Consider the following 26,982-nt stretch of genomic DNA (forward strand, 5'->3'; position numbering starts at 1 on the left):
AATCACAACGACTCTTTCTTCACTTTTCATTATTGTTATCATCCACCTTTTCCACCAAATACTCAGCTTAGCTATTTTGATGCGTCACTTCTTCCGCGAATAGACCTCCATCGTTTTCTGGAAAGCTAATTGAATTTCCCGAATTTTGGTCTCGGGTCCATATTCTCGTGGTTCCATATTCGTTCCACAACGTCACTTTCGGGCGCCACTAAGTTTTCGTCACTGAAAAGTAGCTTGAGAGGACGTGCACTACAATGCATCGAAGGTCTACCAATAACGGACAAAGAATGCACCACGACAATTGACATTATCTTAACACGATTGTCCATATTTATACAAAACAAAGTGAGAACAATTAAGATGAATACCACGAATACAACCCTCCGACACGTTCCTTTCAAGTTCAATCCCGCCGACATTGGAAGTAGAGGGACATCCATTGAAGAGCTGTTCAAAAGCGGCCAATGGTGGAATGGACCGTCCTTTCTAAACATAGTGAACAGCAATGGCCTGAGGATAAGAACAAAGACACTTCTCCCCAGAGTAATACGGTCAACTACGTCATCGACTCCGATACAAAACCTTCTAAGGAAGAGATCACCATCATAGAAGCTACTAAGTTCAGCACATGGAGGAACCTTCTGCGTGTGATTATAACGATTCTTACATTCATCTTCAATGTAGAATCCACCTCGCGAAGAAAACACGATCTTAAGTCGAACTACGTCAAAATGGCAACAGTGTCGCTTTTCAGACAGGCACAGGCCCACAACCCCATATCTGAAGACCAAAAGCGAAGCCGCGCAAACGTCGATGAAGAAGCACAACTTTGGAGATCGGGAGGACGAACATCAAACTCCACATTGTCCTCCGACGCAAATAATCCATCCTACCTGGGAAGGAATGGATAACCTCGCTTTATATTCTCCATTTGCACGTAGAAAATGTAATCATAAATAAATCATCATATTGAAGCAGTGCAAACCCTTACTACCCTCCGATAACAAGTCTGGGTACCACAAGCCAGGACTGAATTCAAGAGAGATCAAAAAATTTTGCATAATCTGCAAAAGGGGAGAAGCAACTCCGTTTTGGCTTTCACCACTCCCTGATCATCCCAAAGAAAGAGTCAGTCAACCAAAACATCCGTTCTACAGTTGCGGTATTGACTATTCATATTCATGGCAACATCAAAGAAAAAGATGTAAAGGTGTGGATAGCACTCCTCACGTCTTTCACGATTGTCTGAACACTCGTGAAATATACGTCGACAAACCGTGAGTACATCTTTCTTTCTGAATTTCCATCGTCTAGGAAGAAGACGGAACGAAACACCACTCGAAATCTTCCTCTCACACTTGCCTTTGCACTTCCAGTTCGACGGCACTACAGAAAAATGCATCGTCGATCACGTAGTAAGTATTCATCTCTCGGATAAAAATCTTGCCTTCTCCTTTCCTTCCTTCCTTTCTAGAGACCAACCGGCAGGAACCATCTCTATACGTCTTCACAATATTGCATATCAATGTCAACGAAAGACGCACTACTATACCCGCGATCACTAGTTTAACACTGCGTTGTCATCTCACCCACATCATCAGTGTTGGAGCACCCACAGCTGTATAGGAAAAATGTGTAAGGGAACGACAACTGCATCAAAGATTTCGGAACCTAGCCGAAAGGCGAACCAAAGAGCTGGTTTCACTTATTGTTCGTCAAGCTGTAAATTCATATGGTACGTCTGGTGTTTTCGATGAAGAGACGCATATTTTATCGCGACTATGCAAAACCCGAATCATCAGCAATATAGCTTGAGCTGTCAACGACCACGAGGAGCATTCAGCTGCTCCTCGTGGTCGTTAACAGCTCAAGCTTAACAGTATAGTATAGTATAGCTCATTAAAGGATGCAAAAGAATTCAACAACTGCAAGTACTCCCAGTTAACATGCAATTATAAAACGATCGCTGTATACGACGCCAATTGCGAATGTCCGTCCGGAAACATAAACCAGATCTTCCACAAGAATTCAGGTACACTTCCGCTTGCCAGCGACACTACCATTCTTCTCAAGGAAGAAAATGAACTCATTGCGGAAATCTCATCGGGAACAAGTATCTCAGCTCAGCTGACCATAAATCATCTGCAGATCTACACGATCGCGCGACACATGCATCCTCCAAGCAGGCGCACTGAGTGGATGCTACTCATGCTACAAAGGCACCTCAGTAGATGTATCACGCACATCGTCTACTACAGAAGATACGCGCGAAAATCACACTCAGATAGCAATATGCAAACTGACCGGACATATGACAGCATTAACTTTTCATTTCCAGAAAACGGCAATCGAAACGAATTTTCCAGCAAACTTTCCTCAATAAGGGCGACAATAACTAACTGGAAAAACATTCTGATGTTGATCCTTCTCGTTCCTCTCGTAACATACGCAGCGTTCGTAAGTGGAAATCTTTTTTTCGTCACGAAAGCACTTCCTTTCCCAGGTGGGAGTGCCATGGAAGATGAACATTAGGTTCAATCAATATCTATCACAAGAATATTCTACCAGAAATTTATGATAGCATCGATGATTAACACACTCTTCAAGATGTCTTATTGGAATATATGTTTTGTCTATATCTATTTTATTCAAACATTCTTGTTGTTTCCATTAAGAATAAAGGGACGCTTGATATATGGGGACGCTACTGTAAAAAGAAGGGGGTTCACCCTAATAAAGGGTTTATCGAAACGTCGCTTCTCAACAAATGTAGTTTTGACAAATAGAAGAAAACATGCATAAAACAATGAAATATGTAGTCATGATACGTTTATGTGGTAGGTTTTATGAAGGTGAGAACAGGGGTGCTAACAGAGGTGTTCGCATCCGTGGTTAGATTTCCATTGTGCTTACAGGATTGCACCAGTCTAATAGTGATTGTGCAGATGTTGACGACAGCTGCTGATGCCTACATGAGAAGGGACCACCTCATAGAGCTACGAGAGCACAGATACCCTAAATAGCACATAACTAAGGGATATTGGCAGCCATTTGTAGAATGCATAAAGATGCGCAATAAAATGTGGCTATATAACATGTGCAACAATATAAAAATGCCAATTAAAAATTACCTAGAAACAGTATTACTCTCGTTTTCTTAAAAAAGGTTGTGATGGATGTTTTTTTGCCATGTGTGATCGTTTTATAAAGTGGGGACGTTGTATAAAAATAAGAATAAAAATAAAATGTTGGAAATCTACGCTCTCATCTTCTTGATTACCAGTAGCCTGAAAGTTAGAACCTCAGGTTAGAAAAAATATTGATGGAACTATATTTTCTTAGAATACTTTCTTAGAATTGATTTCTCAACGCTAGGCTTTCTAAGACTTGCACGCCATTGCCAATGAAGAGGATAAGAAAATCGTTTATCAGATTTTGAAAAGAAATATTAAGTTGCGGATTACATTTCCGTGTTCTTGATTGTTGTTCTTGATCGGTCATTGTTTTATCCACTGCCGGAAAACTTCTTTATGATTAACACAAAATTCGGAAAAGAAAAATTGAACGCATTTATGTTGAACAGTAGAAGACGTGCAACTGTGTTACATTGATGTGTCCCATATTGATACTTGTTTAATTACTTTTTGAAATAAGAAATAAAATGAACTTTACTTCATCGTAATTTGTAAAGTTTCTACGGAACTAAGAAATTGAAGGGAATCCACTTTGTTGGTTATGATAAACATAGCAGATGTGAGAATGCAAATTCTGTAAAATACTGAACGACCGTGCTCATCCTTGGATGTGAGTGACGTAAAAGGCTGAATTAATCTCCCGGCTGCTCAGCTGGCGGTGGTTAAACCATTGCGGCTGTTTATTTAGATATTTTCGTGGTGTTCCACTGCTTTGAACCCTTGGAACACCGCTTTTGAGGTTACTACAACTCATTAATTCCGAAAGACAGGAATTATGCTTGAGAGGAGACGAAACCTGTAATAAACCTAATATGCTTTCAAGAAACTTGCAGTGAACCATAATAACGATTCCATCTACTCAACATCCACTTTTTGGAAGACGACACCGTTGTGTGTAGAATAAATCCTAGGATGTAATAAATAAATGGATAAACAAATAAAGAAGTAGCAATGATCTGAACTCATTACTAACATTGTTATCCAAGTGAATGCTAGCTCATACCTTAGCATAGAAGATCACAAGCTCCTTTCTGCTTTAGTCTGCATAAGTGCCACGATCCTTTCGTGAGAACCCGAAATTGTGGCTCAGCAGAACTTTGAAGACGTTTTGGATAAGCGCCGAATGGATGAAAGGGAAGGGTGCATGGCCGGTATCAATACCTTTGCGAGTTTTGATCTAGGGGATCGTATGCGAGTCGCATCCTAATTACTTATTAGCGAGTGGTTTTACCGCGTTGTTGTCCTCCAGTACCACGCCAACGCGGATACTGAGATAAGCACGGCAATTTGAGCTCCTTTGCTTCTTGTTTATGGATGTGATCTCCTTTAATGTTGCTTTTTGTTGTTGTTCTCGGTATAGCATTTAAGATACTTTTCAAACGTTCTCTGACGAAAGCGGCGATGCTGAAACACTGGCCGTTAAAATGACTGCTAAAAATCTAAGGCAAAAGAACGCGTGACGTACACACGAACGCTTTACATGATTCTCTACCCTCGTTTTAGCGTCAACGAGCAGTGCTGTTCTCGTCAACGCGCGATGATTAGCCGTTTCAGGTGTTCTCCATCAGCTTATTGCCGCCGGAAGCGAAATTGCGTGCATACTGCGATCACCTGCGCCAAATTCAAGAACCAACAACCAATAACTTTCATCTATCGCCGCCATCAAAACTAGAACGGACAGAACTGAGCAACACCGGGGACAAATTGTGATGTTTCACAGCCAAATATTGGAAAAAAATTTGCTACATGTACAAAAGCCTTCAACTCCCTTCTTTAAACTCCGACCATGTAGGCAGGATTTATATTCCCTGCTTTGCCAGCTAGGTTTTGGTGAAACTTTATTTATGGCCTGATATTTCCTCAACCTAGACTTTATCAAAGAGGTAGAGATGTTTTTGATGCTATGAATATCCCAAGTTTGTCTCTTCTTGCCAAGCATCGGCATCGTTTAAGGTCCATCACGCAAGGACTCCGAAACAGGAAAACAAACTGACCAGTCTCACCGCATTTTTACAGATCATTACCCAAGGCGAATAAATCTACACACCTTGTAGTACCCCTAAGTGTCTGGATAGTGATGAGCAATTACATTTGCTACAGCCTTATGGCTCACAGAGTGTTACGAATGGCATGAAGTCATTAGTAATGAACAAACACTCATTTTTGTTAATCATGGGTGGACTTTTGACGGAAGTCCAGGATGGTTCCGACGTCTTCCTAGCACATATATTTTCTTCTCGCGTGCTAGAGCCGTACACTTTATTCTAAACTCATTTCCGTCATGTTTCTCATTCTTGGGCCGCTCTAATGGTGTCCAAAACTACTTCTACTGTATTTATAAGCTAAGTTCCTCATTTCAAGAACTTTTGTTAATCTACCACGGTTTCGTGTAGTGAACAACCGTAGACGGATGCTCGTCTCGAGAAATCCATTCCTCCTGCTTTTTTTCGAGGTTTTACGAGATTTTTCAAAGCTTAATGTATGGACACTAATAATATCAACTACGATATTTTTAGTAAAAAGTTCCTCACCGTTGACTTCCTAAATTCCTTAGAAACAGTAGCTGCGGCATTTGTTTGGCGCAGTTGGTTAGAGGTCCGCTGTAGCCACACGGTCGATGGTTCGAAACCTCTCTAGTACAAACCAAGCCTTTCATTCTTCCAGGGCCGATGAGATAGTTTCAGATCTGTCTGGGTGGATGAAAGCACTGACTTGATTATCGGCCCGCAAGTCATTGTATAGACTAACAGGCGTTCGATTCGGCGAATACGATGGAAGCAAGATTATCTCAGCTTTCTTGTAATATCATACAAAAAACAAAAAACAAATATTACGAGCAAGTTTCTGTGGAGACTAATGCGGGTGTGTATGTGTGCATCATGTTTGCACTTGCGTGCACGAGCTTGGATGTGCTTAAACGTGCGTGCGGGCGTGCGAGTGTACGTGTGCGTGCCCTTTGCATATATTGTGGGTTACTTGTTGGGGTATTTGTGTGTCAGTGCGAATTTCGGCGTGTACTTTTATGTACATGTACGTCTACTTGTGTGCACTCCTGTGCACACGTGTGATTACGAGATTGTGATTGTGATTCGTAGATGCATGTTTGGGTGGGTAAACGGGGGTACGTATGAGTATGGACGTGTGTGCACGGGTGTGCACTTTTGTGTGCGTGCCTCTGTCCATGTGTACTTGTGTACACGTGTGTGTACTTGTGTGCATGTATGTGTACATGTGTACATGTATGTGCACATATCTGTGCATACTTGTGTGTACGAGTGCGTAGGTATGTGTACATGTTTGTACCGGTGTGTAAATGTGTATGTACTCGTGTTGGAGGATTATGAAAAATAGGTTAATGCAAGAGTGTATAGAGTACTATACATTGTTCTATGCAGACACTTTTCTGAACCAAGTACCTCCTACGCAACACTCAGATTTTTCACAAAAAAAAACAAAGAGGCAAAATATGAAGAAAAAAAAATTATTGGTTTGTGCAGGGGTTGAGAATCTGAGGGATACTTTCCGTTAAGGTTAGGAAGCTGCGAAGAATGCTACAGCAACTGCATTAAAAAAGGGTCTAAAGCGAGAGCGAGACTGTAAATATCATTGTTTGCATATCATGAGCAATTATCATTGAATGGTTAGATTCATTTCATTTCCTAGCATTCCTACCATACATATACACAGAGCAGAACACAAGGCAGCAACAGTCTAAGCACTCCGTTCCGTCGTTACTCCAAAGGCAAGATCAAATGAGTTTTTCCTTCAAAGTTTGAGATTCTTTCATACTCTACTTTAACTATTACAACTCTCGTGGCTCTTTGTCAAGTTCACTTAGATTTTCTGCACTTTCGAAATCTTGGCTTAGTATCAGGTTGATGCGTTCCATTTATTGGCTCTACTTCTTGGTTGAGAATTCATGGGACTAGAGGCTTCCAACGTGCCCATGGGTTTTAAAATGTTTTGCATGTCACAGTAATAGAAAAGAGTCTCCTGATTCCGGAGGAAAGCCTGGTACGGTAGCACCCGGAAGGGCGAGGTTGCAGGAGTCATATAGGCTACCGAAACGGGAAAGGATTAGTATGACGATCTGTACATATAACGCACGTGCGCTTGCATCGAAAGCGGCCACCAAAGATCTGATGATGCAAGCCAAGAAGATTAAGTACGACGTCATCGGACTGACCGAGACGAGACGACGTCACCCTCTCAACGCTGTATATAAAACTGCTCCTAGGAACATGCGGCAGTAAAGGTGTTGGTGGAGTTGGCGTCCTCGTCAACACGAGCATGGCAAAGAACATAGACTCTTTCGAACAACTTACGACCCGAATCGGACGTCTGCGGATGAGAAGATGTGGTCCAACACCAGCTTTGACTATCTTCGTCGTTTACGCTCCAACATCAAGCTACAAAGAAGAAGAAGTCGAAGCTTTCTATATGGACCTGGAGAAGTTCTACCGAGAAGATCATGTCTTCTACAAAGTCATAATTGGCGATTTCAACGCCAAAGTTGGCCCAAGAAGAACGCCTGATGAACTTCGCATCGGAACCCACGGCCTCTAATGGAATGAACAGGGGGAGAGGTTCTCCGAGTTCATCATGACGTCTAAGACCATCCATGGGAACTCGCAATTCCAGAAGCTCTCCTCTCTACGCTGGACGTGGGAGTCACCCGGTGGAGGGTACCGTAATGAAATAGATCACACCATCGTCAATAAAAGGTTCTGCCTGACGGACGTCGCTGTTGTACCAAAGTTCTATACGAGATTGGACCATCGCCTCCTCCGAGGAAGGTTTCCCTTCACAAGGAGAGAAGAGAAAGCTGTCAAGTTCAGAGAAAGAAATCCCAGAACTATCATTAACTGGGACCTCTTCGCTACGCTAGCCGGCTTTTGGGAAGATTCCAGCACAAGAGCACATTTGGACAGCATCAACGAGGAATACGACCGGTTCGTTGAACACCTTCACGACTGCACGAAGAAGGCTCAGAGTATTAACACACCAAGAGACGCCTGTCTCCTGAAACTCTTGAGCTGATACGTCAGCGTGGAGCAGCACGAGCCGCAGGGAACCAAGAACTCACGTCTGAGCTCGCAAGGCTTTGCAGAGAGGCGATAAAGGAAGACCTTAAAGAGAGAAGAGCAGAACTGCTAGCTGAGGCCGCAGAGGCGATCAAAAACATCCGCTACGCCAGCCGAGACTTCGCTTTTCGCAAGACGAGGATGACTGCTCTCCGGACCCCGAAGAGAACAACCGTTACATCGAGAAGGGGGATGAAGAAAAACATATACGACTTCTACTCTGATCTCATCGACAGCCATGTCCTCTTGGCTCCTCACCATCTGAGGGAAGACGGATATGTCATTCCAGAAGTTCTCCCGTCCAAAATACGACATGCTATCTTGTCGATAAGAAATTGCACGGCACCTCGTCGCCACCTCGCAACTTTCCGCCAGGACTCATCAACACCCTGGCGAGCCTCTTTACACGTTACTTATCGGAATGCAAGGTTCCTAAACAGTGGAAGACCAGCAAGATCGTGTTGTCGTATAAAAAGGGAGATCCACATGACATCGGCAACTATCGCTCAATCTGCTTACTGCCCGTCATCTACAAGCTCTTCACAAGAGTGGTCCTTAATAGGATTGAAAAAGTTTTGGATGAAGCACAGCCATGCGAGCAAACAGGGTTTCGAAAAGGATTCAGCGCGATTGGCCACATTCACACTGTTTCGAAAATCATCGAGGTATCACGAGAGTACAAGATGCCGCTCTGTCTCACCTTCATCGACTTGAAGAAGCCCTTCGACTCAGTTGAGACGGAAGCGGTCGTGGAAGCCTTGGACAACCAAGACGTCCCTACTCAGTACATAAAGGTACTCCGAGAGTTGTACAGTAAAATCACGACCGGAATTTCGCCATTCTACAAGAATATCATCATTGACGTGAAGAGGGGGGTCCGACAGGGTGATACAATCTCACCCAAAATATTCACAGCCACCCTCGAGAACGCAATGCGAAAGTAGGAATGGGACAACATGGGAGTGAAGGCTGATGGTCGGCAGCTACACCATTTGCGCTTTGCTGATGAAATCGTACTGATACTAGCATTAGCCAAGCGGAACGAATGCTGACCGAATTCGACGAAACATGTGGATGCATCGGTCTTCAGCTGAATCTCAAAAAGACTATGTTCATGGTGAACGGATGGGTCTCGGATGCCCCATTCACGCTCAGCGGAAAGAACATATCCGAATGCACCAGCTACATTTAATTGGATCGGGAATTGAACATGACGAACGACCTAACCTCCGAGCTGGGTACGAGGAGACTAGCGGCTTGGGGAGCGTATAAGAACATCGAGGATGTAGTGAAGAAGACCAGGAACAACCGGCTCCGTGCTCATCTCTTCAACATTACCGTACTTCCTGCTTTGACTTATGCTTCGGAAACCTGGGCATTTCGCAAGCAGGAAGAAAGCGCGGTGAGCGTCATTGAACGCGCAATTAGAGAGTGATGTTAGGAGTATCCCGTTTTGCGCAACTGAGGAACGGGATTCGAAGTTCTCTCCTACGATCGAAGATTAGAGACGTCGACGCGTTTGCCAAGGAAAGTGAAATAAGGTGGGCCGGACACGTGATACGCTTTAACGACAACCGTTGGACATAGCCGTGAGCGACTGGGTTCTCCGAGATATTAAGCGCACTGCAAGAAGACCGCCGACCCGATGGTCAGATTTCTTCACGAAGTCTTTCAAAGAAAATTATGATGCTCTTCGGGTCCCACGCGAAAGGAGGAACCACTGGGCGACTCTGGCACGCGATCGGGACAAATGGAAGAATTACTGGCACCCGCTCGATCAGCTCGAAGATCAACGGGAGTCAAGGTGACCAAGGTAATCAAGTATTTCGTTGGATACAAAGCTGAGATTTTTCTTAGTTTCTTTAAAAGATTAAAAAATCAAACGATCGTAGCTGCGTAGTCTTCTATTGGTGTACCCTGTGAATAGGATTTGGATAACTTTCCGTCATGCATCATACTTTTTTTTGTCCATTTTGACGAGGTATACATGTAAGGCACATAACTAATTCTTTATTTTCCAAGTTCGAATTGATCCTACTCATAGACTTTCAACTCAGCGCTTATTTACTTCTGCAACCCAAAGATATTTAATGGGTTTCTGGCAGGCTACAAAAGTTGCTCAATATTCACTCTTCTTCGGATTCGGAGATTCTAGACAATTTGTTTCACGCAAAGTGATTTTTTCTTATTATTTTTCAATTCATATTTATCTACTTCCTGATAGTGAGAAGAGTGAGATGGACTGTAAGTGAGTTCATCTATATGTTATATGAAGGATATGATATGAGCGACTAAGTTCAGTAAACTTATTACATAGACTATCTCGTTTTCCGCGAACCATCTTCTTCTACTTTCAAACCATGTCACATAGCTTATCTGGGCACCACTTTACCAATGCCTTCTCTTTAAAATGTAAAGGCCCATCAGACTGTGTTTGGTTGGTTTTTTTTTTGGAATACCTCAGGGTTTTTTCTTAGTTAATATACTTTTTACCGTTGAAGTTTGTCTATTATTTTTCAGCTTTCTTAAAGAAGCAAAAAGGGACTCTGACTGAAATTCATACCTTCGGAAATCGTATTTAGGACAACGACGCCGAGGCCCACTTGATCTGAACAGAATACTGCGGATAGATAGGATGTAAAATGCGTGTGCAAGTGTTGCGGTCGCCGTGCGATAATTGCCTGCTACTGATTATAAATCGACTGTAAAGAAAGTGTTCATCCTCGAACAGAGCATAATGAATGATACTGTGGTTGTAGATGATTTTGACTAAAACCCAGTTTGAACTTTTTTCCTCAAATATTTCTTTCCAGTCTGAACGTCCGGCTAAAGCCGGACTTCAGACTTTCTGTGGTGTTTGCTTTGCTCGCCTTCACTGATCAACGAAAATTAATATTAGCGTTATTAGTTCTATGAAATTGGACTCCAACAATCTTTCTTCCTTTTTTATATTATAACTATAAGCGAAAGATTTCGTAGTCTTCTTTCTGAACGCGTCAGTTCTACATTTGGAGAACATTCGAACTTCGGCTTCAAACACTCTTTACCAATATATTACGGACAAAATTCAAAAGTATCACGCGAAATATGGGTTTTCCTCCTGCTTTCCCCAAACAGTTATCAAAGAATGATGATTTGGCATAAAATGACGTGAAAGACATCATCCTACTGATAAAGATAACGCTCCACGTCAGATTACATAAACATCTTCCTACTATTTGTGCAGCCGTTTGCATGCGTGTTTCCACTTTCTGAGAACGGCATCCTCCGTTTGCATGCGTGTTTCCACTTTCTGAGAACGGCATCCTACCAACATGAGGCGAACAAAGAAGGAAATGGACACGCGTAAAAGTCATAAAGGTGAAAAGCAAAGTGCACCGTGGCCACGACTATGAACGGCTGCAACCATCTATCTTCTGCGTCATGCACACGAAGTTATTGCGCTTCAGCTCGACGCGGGTGGAGCCGCTACAACCCCTTCTATAGGCATCTGGCGCCGGCGCACCAATCCGACGCCGTGGGATCCGTCGCACCCCATTTTATAACTGTCTGGCGCCGGCCCACTAATCCGATGTAGGTGGACCCGTCGCACCCCATATTATAGCTATCTGGCGCCGCGGCCCCATTCAGACGCCGGTGGACACACACCACACCACACCACACCACACCACACCACACACACACACACACTGACTAAGCGCGTTATTATATAGCATGGTATCTGTTTTTGACCACTCCACGGTTTTCTTGGGCGTCAGTAGCTACCGCATTCCCTCAGCGCAGGGAACGTAGTTAATTGTGGCCCTGAGGAAGGCTCCATGGTGTAGTATGCATGCATTTGTTACAGAATGACAGAAAAAAGAAGTCCAGCGATAAATATTGACAATAAAGCTGATGCTGAAGAAGAATTCGTAAGTCATTCGAGAATACTAGTCGAGATATTCTAGAAATATATTGAAATTTCAAGCTAGCCGAGTACTATCCGGACATTCTCTCCAACTATTCGAATTCGTCTGGAACCATATCATATGACACCATACTTACGCCACGTCGACCGGAACAACGAGAAATACGCTTTGCGACAAAGGTATGTGTTATGTTTCTTAATAAGACAAAAATTTAGCTTAAAAAATAAAAAAAAATGAAATGAAGCTTCATGCGGTCGCGTGAGCGGCTGCGCTCCAAGCGCTGGAGCGTTAGGATCGAGAGGGGATCATTGCTAACATTACTCATCACTGCACTGCTCCCTTTCAACTGCAGTTGCTTACGCAAAGTGCGCCGAGCCTCGTATTGTACCGACTACATGTGAGCCTTGAGAGTTTCACAGTTAAAGTGAGAAATAGTGCACGGCTGGTGAATTCGATGTGCTGATTCTTCTTATTTTAATACCAGTCGCTATTTATTACGTTTTTATTGTATCTTAATGCACAGGGTACCACGCAAAATGAACTCTGTTATTTTGCTCAAGAAATCGAACTTCTACCACCTCCACTGGTGCCCGAAGCTGTCGATTGGGATTTACTGAAGCGCTTAAACAGGTTTAAAAATTCGTGGAAACTTCCATCGGAAAAAATGTAATTAGATTGGAATTCTTGAGACTGCTCGGATACAAAGAGCGCACGAAAAAAACCATCGAAGTGCAAAGAGCAGAGAAAGGCACTGTGGAGCAGAGTAAAAAGGTCTGGATTAGTAAAATGACAGTTAAAGTTACCTTAGATAAATCATCTTAGGTTATTGAACAAGCAATACTTAAATTTCTTGATCGACCTGCTGGAATGGCTATGAACATCTCAACAGTGTCCAATACTAAACCTGCAAGACTCGCTATTAGAGTTGGTTCATTTTTTGGAAAGTAACTTATGTTTGCGGATATGTGTGCAGTCGACATTGACTTTGACAATGTGAAAATTTTCACCTGTGCATTGACTCACTTAGGACACAGACTCCTCGCAGTCCGCAAGAATAACCTTTTATTATTACACACTGGTAAAATATTGAAAGGTCTGCCCAACGGAACGAATGCGTACCGCGGCGGAACCACTTCTTACAATGGAGGCTCTGAAAGAAACATTTCATACCGATCCTAACTTCATCACTGAAGCTGAACTTGTTCGGGAGCAGACAAAGTTGTTTAAAAAAAGGGTTGCGGTGAGTCATTTTAGAAGCAAAGCAAAAATTTAAACTAACGAACGAGGACTATATGCTTAAGAAGAGGCAGCAGGAAGCAGAAGCGCGAAAACTGCCGCGGCCAACATTTCCTAAAGATCCACCCGTGCACGAATCAAGATCATATGGACCAGCTGTAATGTCTCGAGATTTGCATCACTATAAAACATAGCAATGGATAAACAGTTAAACATGTTTTTGTTTCAGCAAATATGAAAGGAAAACAACACTCGGTTAGCTCTTATCGTTCTGACTAATGAAAGCAAAAAATGGTCCTAACAGATTAATAATATCTGGCCTGTGCTACCCGGGAAGAAGGTACTAGTCTATATATACTAGTCTATATATATATATATATATATATATATATATATATATATGTGTATGTGTGTGTGGTGTGTGTGGTGTGTGTGTGTGTGTGTGTGTGTGTGTGTGTGTGTGTGTGTGTGTGTGTGTGTGTGTGTGTGTGTGTGTGTGTGTGTGTGTGTGTGTGTGTGTGTGTGTGTGGTGTGTGTGTGTCACGAAATTCGAAAAAGGGGGTGCGATCGGATTGGTACGCTGGGATCAGATAGCTATAAAATGGGTTGCGACGGGTCCACTGGCGTCAGATACCTATAGAAGGGGGTGCGACGGGTCCACCGGCGTCAGATTGGTGCGCCGGCGCCAAATTGCTATAATATGCGACGGATCCACCGGCGTCCGTGGACCCGGTCATTGCTGCGCAATAACTTAGTGTGAATGACGCAAAAGATAAATGGTTGGAGCCGTTTCATAGCCGTGACCACTGGGCGATTTGCTCTTCACCTTTATGACTCCTCCGCGTGCCTACTTCCTTCTTCGCTCGCCTCAAGTTTGTAGCATGCCGTTCTCAGAAAGTGGAAACAGGCATGCAAACGGTTGCTTAAATAGTAGCAAGATGTTTATGTGATCTGACGTGGAACGTTATCATTATCAGTAGAATGATGCCTTTCACGTCATTTTATGTTAAAACATCATTCTGTGATAACTATTGGGGAAAATCAAGAGGAATACCCATACTTTGAGTAATGCTTTCAAATAGTATCTACATTAATCTCGCATCGAAGGAGTGTTTGCAGCCGTACCAATCCGACGCCGGGTGGACCCGTCGCACCCCCTTCTATAGGTATCTGACGCCGGTGGACCCGTCGCAACCCATTTTATAGCTATCTGATCCCAGCGTACCAATCCGACGCCGGGTGGACCCGTCGCACTCCCTTTTTCGAATTTCGTGAATTTCGTGATACACAGACAAACACACACACACCACACACCACACACCACACACACACACACACACACACACACACACACACACACACACACACACACACACACACACACACACACACACACACACACACACACACACACACACACTAAGCTCGTTATTATATATATCATGATCATGATAGATAGATAGATATATGTACATATATAATATTATATATATATATATATACATCTATATATAGAAGGCAATAGGGCTGAAGACTTCCTTAAGAATCTTGAATCTGACCATTTTGTGATGGGACGAGGAAAAAGAAGGAAGAAGCTGAACATGAGAAGACTGAGGGTGTCGAAGAGAGTGTGAGATCGAGAACAGAAACGGATTGGTTCTAAGATATATTGAACTAGACCAACATTTTCGAAAAACTTGAAGAATTTTTCGGAAGTGCTATTGAACGGAATAGATTGTTGCCAGTCAATTTGCAAACTCAAATCAAGAACCGAGATTTATAGTAAAACTCTGAATCGAACAAAAATCAGACAGCAGCTCAAGGAGTTTTTCGTCGTCACATAAGGATGCATTCAGAGGCCGATAAATTACAATAAAACGAAAATAGTTGATTTTATCAAGAGTCAGTATATCAACACAGAGGAAATCAGCTTTTGATTGGATGTTGTAATGGACAACATTAACGAGAAAGGAACTTTTGATAATGCGGCAAATACCACCACCTTTGCGCCCAGGTCTGTCAGAGCGTAGGGTACGATAAGGTAGATTCTCTAAGATTTCAGAACCGAGAATTCTAGTGGTAAGCCATGTTTCGGTGACAAACACGATATCTGGTTTATTTGCAACTAAAAAATACTGTAGATTATAAAGTTTGTTGGCGAGGCTACGGGTTTTAAACAAAAAAAACCAAAGCAGTCCAGAAACACTATGCGAGTTTACAAGTTTTTCGACCTAATAGGAAGTTCAGAACCACGTCGAAGCTCACCTCGAAAAACAACCCATTCTCGGACTTGTTCACCGTGCTTAACTTCACGAGCTTGCTGTCTTAAATCAAGCTCATGCTTCCTCTCATCAGTGGGCATGCTTTTTCTAACATAAACATGTAGAAAGAAATTTAACCGCAGCAGCCCGGCGTTGGCGAGCGCACGACAGAAATGATGTGATGTGGGAAGAATGACTTTGACAAGTCGTGAATGTTTGTTATCAGGTTTGCCAGTGCAAAAAATACTTGAGGGGCGACATTCAACTTTTAGGATATCAATAATAGCAGAGACTTTATTTTCAACATCAACTTGATGTTGTAAGGGACATAACTCTTTATCGGCTTCATTAATACCACTAATAACTAAAATGCACGCGCGAATTTCAGACTCCTAACGCTCAGCAAATTCAATCGCTATTTTCTTTGTCAGAGCACGGTATCAATGACAGGATCTTCGTCACGTTCCTCAATGAGCGCGTCAAATCCTTCACTGAAAGCTGACTAAAGTCACTCACAATGTGACTCCCGACGGAATCAGAAAGTATATCGTTCACAATCTTAGAACCAATACAGGCAGTTTTTGGTTTGTAAGAACGAACTGTTTTAGCTGGCATTGCGTCAATGCATCGAAGAGCACAAAGAATTGCCAGTACTGGTAGAAGGCAACACGACCACGAAAAATCGATCGGGATTTGAAATCAAATTTTGGGAAATTGAAACAACCTGGATGGGAGGAAAAAAAGAGAAGTCCATCCATATGACGGGCTTATTCTGCCACGAGTAATAGTAATAGTGTTATATATATATATATATATATATATATATATATATATATATATATATATATATATATATATATACCAGTCTGAATGGCCGGCTAAAGCCAGACTTCAGACTTTCGGTGGTTTTAGCTTCGCTCTCCTTCACTGATCAATGAAAGTTAATAGTAATAGTGTTTTTTGTAAAATTAGATTTTTTTTAAACAACGCTTTCCTTCTCTTCTTTATATTATAAATTAAGGCGAAAGATTACGGAGCTTTTCTTCTAAACGCGTCAATTCTACATTTGGAGAATATTCAACCATCAGCGACAAACACTCCTTCGATGCCAGATTAATGTAGATACTATTTGAAAGCATTACTCGAAGTATGGGTATTCCTCCTGATTTCCCCCAATAGTTATCATAGAATGATGTTTTAACATAAAATGACGTGAAAGACATCATCCTACTGATAAAGATAACGTTCCACGTCAAATCACATAAACATTTTGCTACTATTTAAGCAGCCATTTGCATGCATGTTTCTGAGAACGGCATGCTACAAACTTGAGACGAAAGAAGAAGGAAATAGGCACACGGGAGTAGTCATAAAGGTGAAGAGCAAAGCGCCCAGTGGTCACGGCTTTGAAACGGCTGCAACCATTTATCTTTTGCGTCATGCACACTAAGTTATTGCGCACCAATCCGACGCCGCGGGACCCATCGCACCCCCTTCTATAGGTGTCTGGCGCCGGTGGACCCATCGCAGCCCCTTTTTCGAATTTCGTGACACACAGACAACACACACACACACACACACACACACACACACACACACACACACACACACACACACACACACACACACACACACACACACACACACACACACTAAGCTCGTTATTATATATCATATATATATATATATATATATATATATATATATATATATATATATATATATATATATGTCACATATAGGGCCGCGTATACGAGTCTGATTGCTACCTGCACGTGGTGGCCCTGCTTTAACTAAACGCAATCAGGCGTTCGAGTGTTCGCATTGGGAACGTACGAGCTATATAACCCGCACTGTCATATGGCGAAAGATTCTCATACATCGCGAAAAGATGCTGTCGTCCAGCACATCGCCAAAGCCCATAACCTGAAAGGTCAACTGCCTGAAGGAAGCATGGATTCTTTGGCAACAACCATTCGTTTCGTCACGCTGAACTGCCAAAGACTATCGAGTGAACTCCAACAAGCCGCTCTATCCAGAGTTCTGCGATATCTCTGTGTGCCTTTTGCTGCATTGCAGGAAACGCGTATTAGATTCATCAGCATCGAAAATTACACCATATGCTGCGGCGATGGTGATGAGAAGAAAGTAGGTGGCTGCGCGATAGCTACGAGAAATTGGTGGAGGAACTTGGCTCAATGTCGTCTAGACGCCTTTCTACGACAACAGGATCGCAGAGGACATAAACTCTGGATCGCAAGTGCTCACGCACCTACGGAAACCGCTGAGGACAACAGTAAGGGCACCTTCTATGATGAACTCAATGCGTTGATGTCTAAAACACCAAGCCAGCAGGTGGTGATTGTCGGAATCGACGCAAATGCGAAGATGGGATTAGAACAACAATCCGATGTGCTAGGAAAATGGTATTATCCAGCGGAGCGCACTTTGGACAACGGTGACCGTCTGGTCGAGTTGCGCGAACAGACGGGCCTCATCATCGCTTCCACGCAACCATTTTAACTTCTGAAGAGCAGCGCAAACAAAAGATGAGGACTCGACTATGTTCTGGCGAGGAACATTCCCCAGCCACATAAAAAAACTTAGAGCTGTTTGGGACCTCGCGTTCGACTCTGACCACCGTCCAGTTCTTCTCGGCCTTAACATACAAGAGATTCCACAAGAAGAACCGAGGAGTACCTCCTCAACAAAAAATGGACATGGCAGGTCTGGAAGACGGAGAATGCAGAACAAAATTGAACCAATGTCTACTCATGTTAGAATGCGGTCCAGGAGGAAGCTTAGCAATGCGGATTCCTTCACAAATTGCAATTGAAACGCTCCTGGTTCTATTGCCGCGGAAGATGTTACGACATATCTATACGACAGACGACATATCTTCCTCCGTCTGAGATTCATGAGATGACAAAGATCATCCATTCAACATGGATAGACGAAAGGATACCTGATTCGTGGAGACACGCTATCATAATTCCCCTCCACAAGAAGTTATCCGTCGCGGACCCTAAGAATTATCGAGGGATCTCTTTGCTGCGTGTTATGTACAAGGCATTGGAACAGAGTATCCTGGACCGACTAATTAAACATCGCGAAGAAAGAACGTGCGACGAGCAAGCTGGCTTTCGTCCTGGCCGATCTACGATTGACCAGGTTCTCATCGTCAGAAGAGTGATCGAAATCTGGCAGCGGTATTCGAAGCCAATGCAACTAGCGTTTCTGGACTTTGAAGCCGTGTTCGACTCTCCTCACCGAGGCCATCTTCTCAACGCACTCCGCGCCGATTGAGTACCAGGAAAGTTCGTTCGCTTGCTTGATGACACGAATAAGCGAACAACTGCTGCAGTTCGAACACCAGTCGGATATACAACATCGTTTGAGGTGGTAACTGGAGTAAGACAAGGGGCAATGGCAGGACCCGTCGTGTTCAACTTCGCTATCGACAACATCATGCGAGGACCAGTCGATCAGTGTCCTGCCGACATCGTCTTAGCACTATCAGGGTGTCCCTTGACTGATCTCGAGTAGGCTGACGATGTTGTTATATTCGCAGAAAGCACTACGAAACTTCAGCATGCTGTCTGTTTTGTATCCAAGTTGGCTGCAGCCTATGGAATACATCTTCGACCTGATAAATGCAAGCAGATGTGGAACTCTTCGAGACCTCGAACGGGAATCAGGCCGGACGAACTACCGATAAAGCTCGTCGATGAGTTCTGTTATCTGGGCTCTATGGTAAAGAACAACGGTGGCTACGAGAAAGATATTCAGCAAAGATGCTCTAAAGCCATTTCCGCATTCAACTCGTTAACAAAATGCCTGTGGTCGACCCCCATCACCAACGAAGTCAAGCTGCGAGTCTACCTATCCGCAATTCGCCCCATCATGATGTACCGATCGGAGACTTGGGAGCACCATCTACGGTGATGGAAAGTCTTGATTGCACGGAACGAAAGCTGCTTAGACGGCTATTTGGCTACTTTTGGCCTAGGGTATGCCACAATGAAGACATTTACGCAGAAATTGATGTGGTATACCGGCAGATGACATGTGGAAGATATCAACATCTTGCACCGCCATCGAAAGTGGCTAAAGTAAATCGTCTCCGCTTCTTTGGTCATACATTAAAGGCATCACCCCACGAATCTGAGGTGGTGCAGATTTCAGGTGGAGTATTCGTATACGGGATGGGAGACTACGGAGAGGGGGGTGATTCCGTCCATTTCTTCCTAATTGCCGTAAAAACGGCCCGGAAAATGCGGCGCCGCACAAGACAGGCGCGCTCCAATCGAACCTCTTGTACAAAATGGTGCGCCAAAACGAATGAAGCCTATCTTCCGGGCTGTTTTTTACGGCAATTAGGAATAAATGGCGGAATCCCTCCTTTTAAGGAGACCGGCAGATCGCCTTGTTCAACGAGTTCTGAGGAATTTTCGGGTTCATGCTGGAATTAGCCACCTGGCCGAAAACGGATGTTCTGGACTGAGGTGGCTAAAGAGGACCTGAGGACACTCGGCGTGGATAGGCAGTTCAGACGAGACGTAAGGTTTCGCAGAATATGGAATAGCGACAAATGGATTGATTCTGTGCAAGCTCTCGCAGAAGATCGAGAAGGCTTGGCAGAGCTGTGTTCAAGGATGGCTCACCGAAGATGCGGGTAATCGCGTCAGCCGATGACATCAGCCCGCCAATTGAGCCAAGATTAAGTTATGTTACATATATATATATATATATATATATATATATATATATTCGTATACATACATATGTAATATTATATACATATACATATATATCACACATACATTTAATAGTAATAGTATATATATATGTAATATTATATATTACATATATATTACATATATATAATAGCATATATGTACTATTACATATATATATATATATATATATATATAATATATATATATATACATATATATATATATATATGTAATAGTACATATATGCTATTATATATATATATATATATATATATATATATATATATATATATATATATATATGTATATATGCATATACTAATACTATTACTATTGTTCCCTCCCTTCTTTTTTCTCACATACCAGTGGTACGAATTTTCAATTCCATTTCATTACCTTCATGCGACGAATTGTGGTTGACTGATGACACAGAGGAAAGAGTGGAGTAGTGTTTGATAGAGGCGCAGCATCGATCCACTTATTTTAAAGATCTGCAGTCAGAACATTCGTTATCATTGAGTAAGAAAGTCAATGGCGTGCTAGATCCTGTTATCGTTGACCCAAAGGTTGATATTTCATGTTAGACACAAATACACTACGTATTTACACAACACGCTCTAGCCTCACTGACTCCATCGTAGCCGAACACATGGGTAAGTGCTCAAAAACACGCTGAGTGAGTGTTTGCGCCTATTCGGTTCGGTTTTTTTTCTGCCTCCTCTTTAAACGCTCACTATTCTCCCTTAATGAAGAAAGAAATTCTAACTCAAGATTTCAAGAATCTCCTTTCCCACAACGTAGTAACGTTCCTGCTTGACGAATTTGCAATGGGTCTAGAACAGAATAAAGGTGAAAATTTCATTCTCTTTGTCTCTTCTCTTATGTAAAAACTATCTTTCAACAAAAACAGATGAGAAAATCCTGTGTTTCCTGATTCGACCTGGATGCATGGGAACCTGAAAGCCTCATCGATTTTCATGTCGGAGTGTAAAGGGTCTTCCCTGATCAAAGAACAGTCTCACAGCGTTTCCGTTGACTGCGCACTTTTGACATCCTTGTAACAACGGCCCATGACATCCTTTACATTTTATTACATTTTTCCATGCTTTTTGATTCATTTTTACATTTAAATGAGTTTTCCCGTATACTCAACTGGGCCAAAATCGTGCCGTTCTTCATGGTTTGTCCCTGCAATTCTGACTTTTCGCATCTTCTCTGCTATGGAAATCTTCACAACAGTCCATCGATCAATAAGATCGACGTGATTGTGAATGAACAGAAGATCTGTTCTCCATTCTTCTTGTTTTTTTTTTAGGATAATGACATTATTGATTTTGATGCTATATTCTTCTCAAGTGATGTTATTTACATCTCCAAAAACGATAACGTAATCGTGACACGAAATACTGTAGAGAATTGGCATCACCATTTTGGATCTATTTAAATAATGTAAGGTGTTTTTTTTTGTTACGTTTCTTCCGTAGTACTCACATCTCGATGTAAACCGCAAACTTTGGGACAGGATTTTGGATAAATTTTTCAATTTTTCACACATTACCATGCAAATTTCACTTGTGAATTTAGTGTTAGTTATTTCGTTACTAACAAGAAAAAATGTCTGTTCTGGTGGAACAATAACAGCCCAGATATGGACACTTGACACATTAATGGCTGTTAGCGGTTCTTCGAAAATATTCATATATCGTTTCTGTAATATTTCATATTTATGTTATATGAATTAGACATAAATGATGAATAAAGTGTTATTTGCAACTTATCTCATTGCGTGCAGTTTTCCTCGACTGCTTCATTACGTGAATTCCGTGAACATTTGAAACATTTTCTGGAGAGACATGTCCGAGCGGAGTTTAGTGTCCTCTCATAAGTGGTTTCTGAGGTTTCTTCCATGTGATAGCGATATAAAGGGCACTGCGACCGCGGAGAGTCTGAGACGGCTGCGCAAATGAATACCGTCCCATAAACGAATTCATTCGCTTAGAAAAATTAGAAAATAAATTCTAGGAAGTACAACCGGCTGGATTATTTTGAATGTCTTAACTCATTTTAATCTCTGTTACCAATTCATGCTACTTCCTGCTTTCAATCTTCGAAAACATGTTTTGTGATGCTTTTCACCTTACAGTTTTGCGCAGAGGAAAACATCAGAGAAATGTGATGCCTTTCTCTGAGTAACTAATCATTTTCGATGGCGTTCTCGAAAAATTTCGAGATTTTTTTGGCTCATTCTTGAAAGGGGAAAGGCCTCTCTCATTTTTATTTCTTTCCTCGGACCCCCAAAATGACCATTGTAATCTTAGAATTTTGCTTGCAAGAGCATGAAGATTGGTGCATAAAATGCATCAAACTGTGCAATGTGCATAAATTTTGTGATCACCCAGCATTCAACCAGTTTGTGGTAGTTTCATTGTTATAAAGGATAAAGGATAAAGTTTCTGGCGTTAATCAATCCGCTTGGGATGCACCTCCACGTTCACTTCAATTCAGGATCGTTAGAGGGTCAGGAACCTGTAACTGGCCCATACAATGACTTGCGATGGCTAGCCGATGTGTCAAGTCAGTGTTTTTATCCTCCCAGAGAAGTCTGGTACCAATTTATCGACCCCAGAGGGATGAAAGGCTTGGTGAGCACTAAGGCAGAGTCGAACCTCTGATCCATCGTGAAGGAAGCGGAACCTCTAACCGCTACACTACACCCTCCCTCCATTTTATCTGTCCATTGTTATTCACATAAAATATGGTGCAAGAAAGTAATCAATCTCCGTGTGCTTAGCTCCTAGGCTCAAACGGTTAAACAACCATAATTATATCAGTCCAATTTTACCAGTCGCCGCTGGTGATCTACTGTTATTTTACACATGTTCTCAGGTCAGTAGATGCAAAAGGGTTCTGAATGTTGGTAGAGACAATGAATTCTTAGGAACTGCTTCTTTATTTCTTTTTCTCGTCGTTACCATTATCAGAAACCTATCTAAACTGTTGTTATAGATACATTGTCCATTTCTGTTTTCCAGAACCACAATGCTCGGCATAGATTTCTCTCCCATGACTGAACCATGGGAAAAGCGAAAACTGGTTATCGGTGTGGTTTACCACTTTTTTGTCACGTATTCTATGGCGATCTTTGGGTTCATGCTGCCATTTATTTTGGTAAGTTCTTTTAAAATCGTATCAGACGGACATATATTATCGTTTTATTACAGCTCTTCACTTTCCAATGGCACATCCTTCTACTTTATGGGATTTGGTACTACTACGACAGGGATTCTCCAAAAAAGGGCGCGTATCCCAGTGAATGGGTGCAAAGGTTAATTTCGTATATAGATCCTTAATTGGTGTCCAAATCAGTGACCTCTTGATTGCTGCAGGTGGACTGTACACAAGTGGTTTGCTGAGTACTTTCCCGTTAAGCTTCACAAGACAGTTGACCTTTCGCCATCACATGTAAGGTCGTACTCGATAGTGTTCCTTTAAACGTTATCATACCTAGAATAGCACTTTTTCAGAACTACCTCATAGGCTGTCATCCTCATGGTATCATCGCTATGGCTGTGTTCGCCAATTTTGCGACCAATGGCACAGACAAGAACCACAAGGTGAGTGAAACGGCACCGAGGGAGTAGCATTAAAGTGCAGGTAAACAAGTTTTTTGCAGCAAGACTCGACAAATATTCCTATTTTTAGTTCCCTGGGATTCGCTTCAGTGTGTGTACGCTGACCTCCAATTTTAAAACAATGATACGCAGGGAGTTGTTGCTTCTTATGGGAATGATTGATGCTTCAAAAGAAAGCATCGAATACGTGCTCAATAGCCCAGAGACTGGACGAGCTGTGGTGATTGTAATCGGTGAGATGTTACCGTCGACGGGATAAATGATGGCGTTTGAACTTGTCTTCCGAGCTTATTTTGCAGCTTACAATTAATGCGATTGCTTCTCATATCAATCAAAGGCATCTTCAGGAGGAGCAGAGGAAGCGCTGGACGCACATCCAGGATACCACATGTTAACACTAAAATCTAGGAAAGGTTTCATCAAAGAAGCGGTTAAGACTGGCGCATATCTTGTGCCTGTGTACTCCTTTGGAGAGAACGAAGTCTTTGAGCAGGTCCGCTTCCGAAACGTATCATATTGGTTGACTCAGCTTCAATCCTTGCGTGTATTTCAGGTGGAAAATCCTAAAGGATCGGCAGTTCGACGGTTTCAGTCGTGGGTCAAACGGTTCGGTGGATATTCTCTGCCGTTTTTCCATGGGCGAGGGATTTTCCAGGTGAGAACGTTTTTATGTCAGAAACTGAGTAAACGTAAAACTGTTTCTCCCACACAGTTTCTCGTCAATGTACGATAATGACAAAGTGCATCGCTCTTTCTAATACTCCAACGCGTTCAACTTCAATTTAAAATCGTAAAGGTCAATGGACGCGGATGCGGCTTATACGATGACTTACGGTGACCGCCCGAAAAACCAATTTATTATTTTTTGGCCTTCCTGGCGAATCTGGCGGCAATTTATCTTGGAGAGATGAAATGTTTGCTTAGCCGACTGCGGTTTCGAAACACCAACTCCGCAGTAAACAGCAACAGAACTTTTGCAAATGCTTTACACCCATGTGTTTCAATTTGCAGTCACATATTCCGGACATTTCGGATACTCTTCTGCTTATATGACGTTAGTGGGGATAGGAGAGAATAACACAAATATCTGTTAAGTCATCAGTCATTTTTGAAGTCATATTCTATTGGATCTTAATCCGCTCCAGCTCTGTTCAACATGAGAATTGCGCGTTCCGTTGGGAAACAGTAGAAAGCATCAGGAAGAGGGAACGTATAGTCGGGTCAGCACACATGAAGTACGGTGCAGTTGCGTCAGCGGCTGCGTCCGAAGCGGTACGGTGGAGAGAGCAGTTAAGAGTGAGGTGGGACCATCACGAACTACAGCGATGAGCGGGCTAACAAGGGTCCCCCATCGATTCTAACCGCTTCGCTTCAGCTTAGCTGTACCGGGTTTCATGTCGTTTTGACTCGACTATATGGTTACCTAGTAGAGAAAGGTCCCTCGCCGCAGACTTCTAGTACACACCGAGTTGAACGCATTCGGTGTTGACAATAGATCTGCGCTCGTTCTTTAATGCCTATAATTAGAATAGTCTTGAAATCAAATCTAGGAATGCTCCCATCGTTGGCATATGAAAAATTCAATGGCAGCTAAGTTACCTGAGCGTTGCACGCGGAATGGAAAGCATAGCTCTACACTATTTCTGCGCTTCTATCCTTTACTTTTTCTATCACTTCTCCGTAGCAAAAGTATTTCCTCTTCCAGAGAACAAGGATTCAATTTTCAGCTCACTTTCGGTTACTTGCCATTCCGTCGACCAATCGACACTGTGGTTGGCGCCCCAATACCTGTGGAAAGAACTGTGAACCCCAGCCAGCAACAAATCGATGAGCTTCACCAAATTTACATCGAGAAACTCGACGAGCTCTTCGAAAAACATAAACAGCGGTTCGGAGTTCCAGCGGAAACTAAACTGGTCATTCAATGAGGTTAAAAGAAATGTGTTCTGTAGAGTGATTTTATTGTCATGCCATGTTTAGCTCCATTGAGTTGTCCCAAAAATAATGTGGTTCTGCCATCCTCGTTCAACTCTCGAAAAATAGAAAGAGGAAATGTACACCTCCAACGCCGCATTATTCACGTTATTGCTCTACAGGAATTGTATCAATTGTTGTATTACGTTTCGCTCATACTGTTAGTGCTTTAGTTCTTTGTTATAAATTACTTCTAATCATACGAGTGAACACCAAAACTTGTTTTCTTCTTCACGTAATTACCGCAAGATAGCATTAATTCTCATAGTGGAAAAGGAAGGTGGCGTTGTGTTGGAAAGAGGAAATTCAGGGAGATGAGTGAACAAAATAGTTTCATAAAACTATCGCACCCGACTTTTACACAAGCTTTTCTTCCTCCAAGCAACCTATTTTTCTGGGGATGAATGTCGGTCTTCGTTCGAAGTGCTGCTCCATATGCTTACAGCATGAACCATTTCCACAATGGTCATAAGCTCCCGTCGTACTCGATGCGACTGCCATAATTCAAAAAAGATCGGGATGACTGCTTCCGTTGCTCATCGTACCCAATGTTGTTGTTGCTGCGCACTCATCTGTTCCAGTAAGCTGTGAATGGCAAGCGAGTAGAGTTGAAAGAATTACTTCAAAAGAATACAGTAGCATTCAATGTGGAACAATTATGTGTATGATTGCTCAGAAGGAAATAATATGAGAGGGAAATAAATTCCGTTTGCTGTACTGTCTCGAGCAAAAGTTCAAGGAGAAAGTTCTAGTTTGGACATGAAAAAGGAATGCTTGGGGGAAGAATTTTTTCAACCGTTTAACAAAGTTAAGTCAGAAAACTCGCTATGAATAGAGATGAATAGGTCCCACGCATAGTCTACAATCCATATAGCTCCTTATCAGTCACGTTCCCGGCCAAAATCAATTCTGAAAACTTGCCATAAATAGAGTCGAAGTTGTAAGCGCGAATGA

General features: G+C 42.4%; 9 protein-coding genes across 11 annotated transcripts; all 9 read left to right on the forward strand.

The window, feature by feature from the left end:
* Positions 1-464: 464 nt before the first annotated feature.
* RB195_005724 (uncharacterized protein) lies at positions 465-911 on the forward strand (the record flags this gene model as incomplete). Its single annotated transcript, XM_064178419.1, has 1 exon — positions 465-911. One exon carries the CDS (start codon positions 465-467, stop codon positions 909-911), a length of 447 nt encoding a protein of 148 aa, XP_064035467.1.
* Positions 912-7,276: 6,365 nt separating this feature from the next.
* RB195_005725 (uncharacterized protein) lies at positions 7,277-7,760 on the forward strand (the record flags this gene model as incomplete). The annotated part of the gene is made up of 2 exons (XM_064178420.1): positions 7,277-7,394; positions 7,450-7,760. 2 exons carry the CDS (start codon positions 7,277-7,279, stop codon positions 7,758-7,760), a joined length of 429 nt encoding a protein of 142 aa, XP_064035468.1.
* RB195_005726 (uncharacterized protein) lies at positions 7,485-7,760 on the forward strand (the record flags this gene model as incomplete). The annotated part of the gene is made up of 1 exon (XM_064178421.1): positions 7,485-7,760. The coding sequence occupies one exon, from the start codon at positions 7,485-7,487 to the stop codon at positions 7,758-7,760; it is 276 nt and encodes a 91-aa protein (XP_064035469.1).
* A 36-nt stretch (positions 7,761-7,796) lies between these two features.
* RB195_005727 (uncharacterized protein) lies at positions 7,797-9,470 on the forward strand (the record flags this gene model as incomplete). Its single annotated transcript, XM_064178422.1, has 4 exons — positions 7,797-8,146; positions 8,305-8,452; positions 8,515-9,218; positions 9,305-9,470. 4 exons carry the CDS (start codon positions 7,797-7,799, stop codon positions 9,468-9,470), a joined length of 1,368 nt encoding a protein of 455 aa, XP_064035470.1.
* An 18-nt stretch (positions 9,471-9,488) lies between these two features.
* On the forward strand, positions 9,489-13,616 carry RB195_005728 (uncharacterized protein; the record flags this gene model as incomplete). 2 transcript variants are annotated; one of them, XM_064178424.1, is made up of 9 exons in its annotated part: positions 9,489-9,680; positions 9,898-10,082; positions 12,126-12,189; positions 12,246-12,365; positions 12,710-12,816; positions 12,876-12,957; positions 13,009-13,110; positions 13,280-13,426; positions 13,488-13,616. In XM_064178424.1, the coding sequence occupies 9 exons, from the start codon at positions 9,489-9,491 to the stop codon at positions 13,614-13,616; spliced, it is 1,128 nt and encodes a 375-aa protein (XP_064035471.1). The 2 variants fall into 2 exon arrangements, with proteins under 2 accessions (XP_064035471.1, XP_064035472.1); XM_064178423.1 differs by lacking the exons at positions 9,489-9,680; positions 9,898-10,082 and having other exon boundaries at positions 12,127-12,189.
* Positions 13,617-17,543: 3,927 nt separating this feature from the next.
* Positions 17,544-18,206, forward strand: RB195_005729 (uncharacterized protein; the record flags this gene model as incomplete). The annotated part of the gene is made up of 1 exon (XM_064178425.1): positions 17,544-18,206. The coding sequence occupies one exon, from the start codon at positions 17,544-17,546 to the stop codon at positions 18,204-18,206; it is 663 nt and encodes a 220-aa protein (XP_064035473.1).
* A 399-nt stretch (positions 18,207-18,605) lies between these two features.
* On the forward strand, positions 18,606-18,989 carry RB195_005730 (uncharacterized protein; the record flags this gene model as incomplete). Its single annotated transcript, XM_064178426.1, has 1 exon — positions 18,606-18,989. The coding sequence occupies one exon, from the start codon at positions 18,606-18,608 to the stop codon at positions 18,987-18,989; it is 384 nt and encodes a 127-aa protein (XP_064035474.1).
* Positions 18,990-19,109: 120 nt separating this feature from the next.
* Positions 19,110-25,982, forward strand: RB195_005731 (uncharacterized protein; the record flags this gene model as incomplete). Of its 2 annotated transcripts, XM_064178428.1 has the most annotated exons (11): positions 19,110-19,204; positions 20,093-20,188; positions 20,257-20,358; positions 23,455-23,590; positions 23,644-23,747; positions 23,809-23,884; positions 23,947-24,036; positions 24,125-24,287; positions 24,402-24,547; positions 24,608-24,709; positions 25,782-25,982. In XM_064178428.1, 11 exons carry the CDS (start codon positions 19,110-19,112, stop codon positions 25,980-25,982), a joined length of 1,311 nt encoding a protein of 436 aa, XP_064035475.1. The 2 variants fall into 2 exon arrangements, with proteins under 2 accessions (XP_064035475.1, XP_064035477.1); XM_064178427.1 differs by lacking the exons at positions 19,110-19,204; positions 20,093-20,188; positions 20,257-20,358 and having other exon boundaries at positions 23,462-23,590.
* RB195_005732 (uncharacterized protein) lies at positions 19,517-21,382 on the forward strand (the record flags this gene model as incomplete). Its single annotated transcript, XM_064178429.1, has 3 exons — positions 19,517-19,795; positions 21,175-21,271; positions 21,333-21,382. 3 exons carry the CDS (start codon positions 19,517-19,519, stop codon positions 21,380-21,382), a joined length of 426 nt encoding a protein of 141 aa, XP_064035476.1.
* Positions 25,983-26,982: the final 1,000 nt, after the last annotated feature.

Source organism: Necator americanus, chromosome I (assembly GCF_031761385.1).
Source record: "Necator americanus strain Aroian chromosome I, whole genome shotgun sequence".
In the NCBI taxonomy this organism is placed as follows: Eukaryota; Metazoa; Nematoda; class Chromadorea; order Rhabditida; family Ancylostomatidae; genus Necator; species Necator americanus.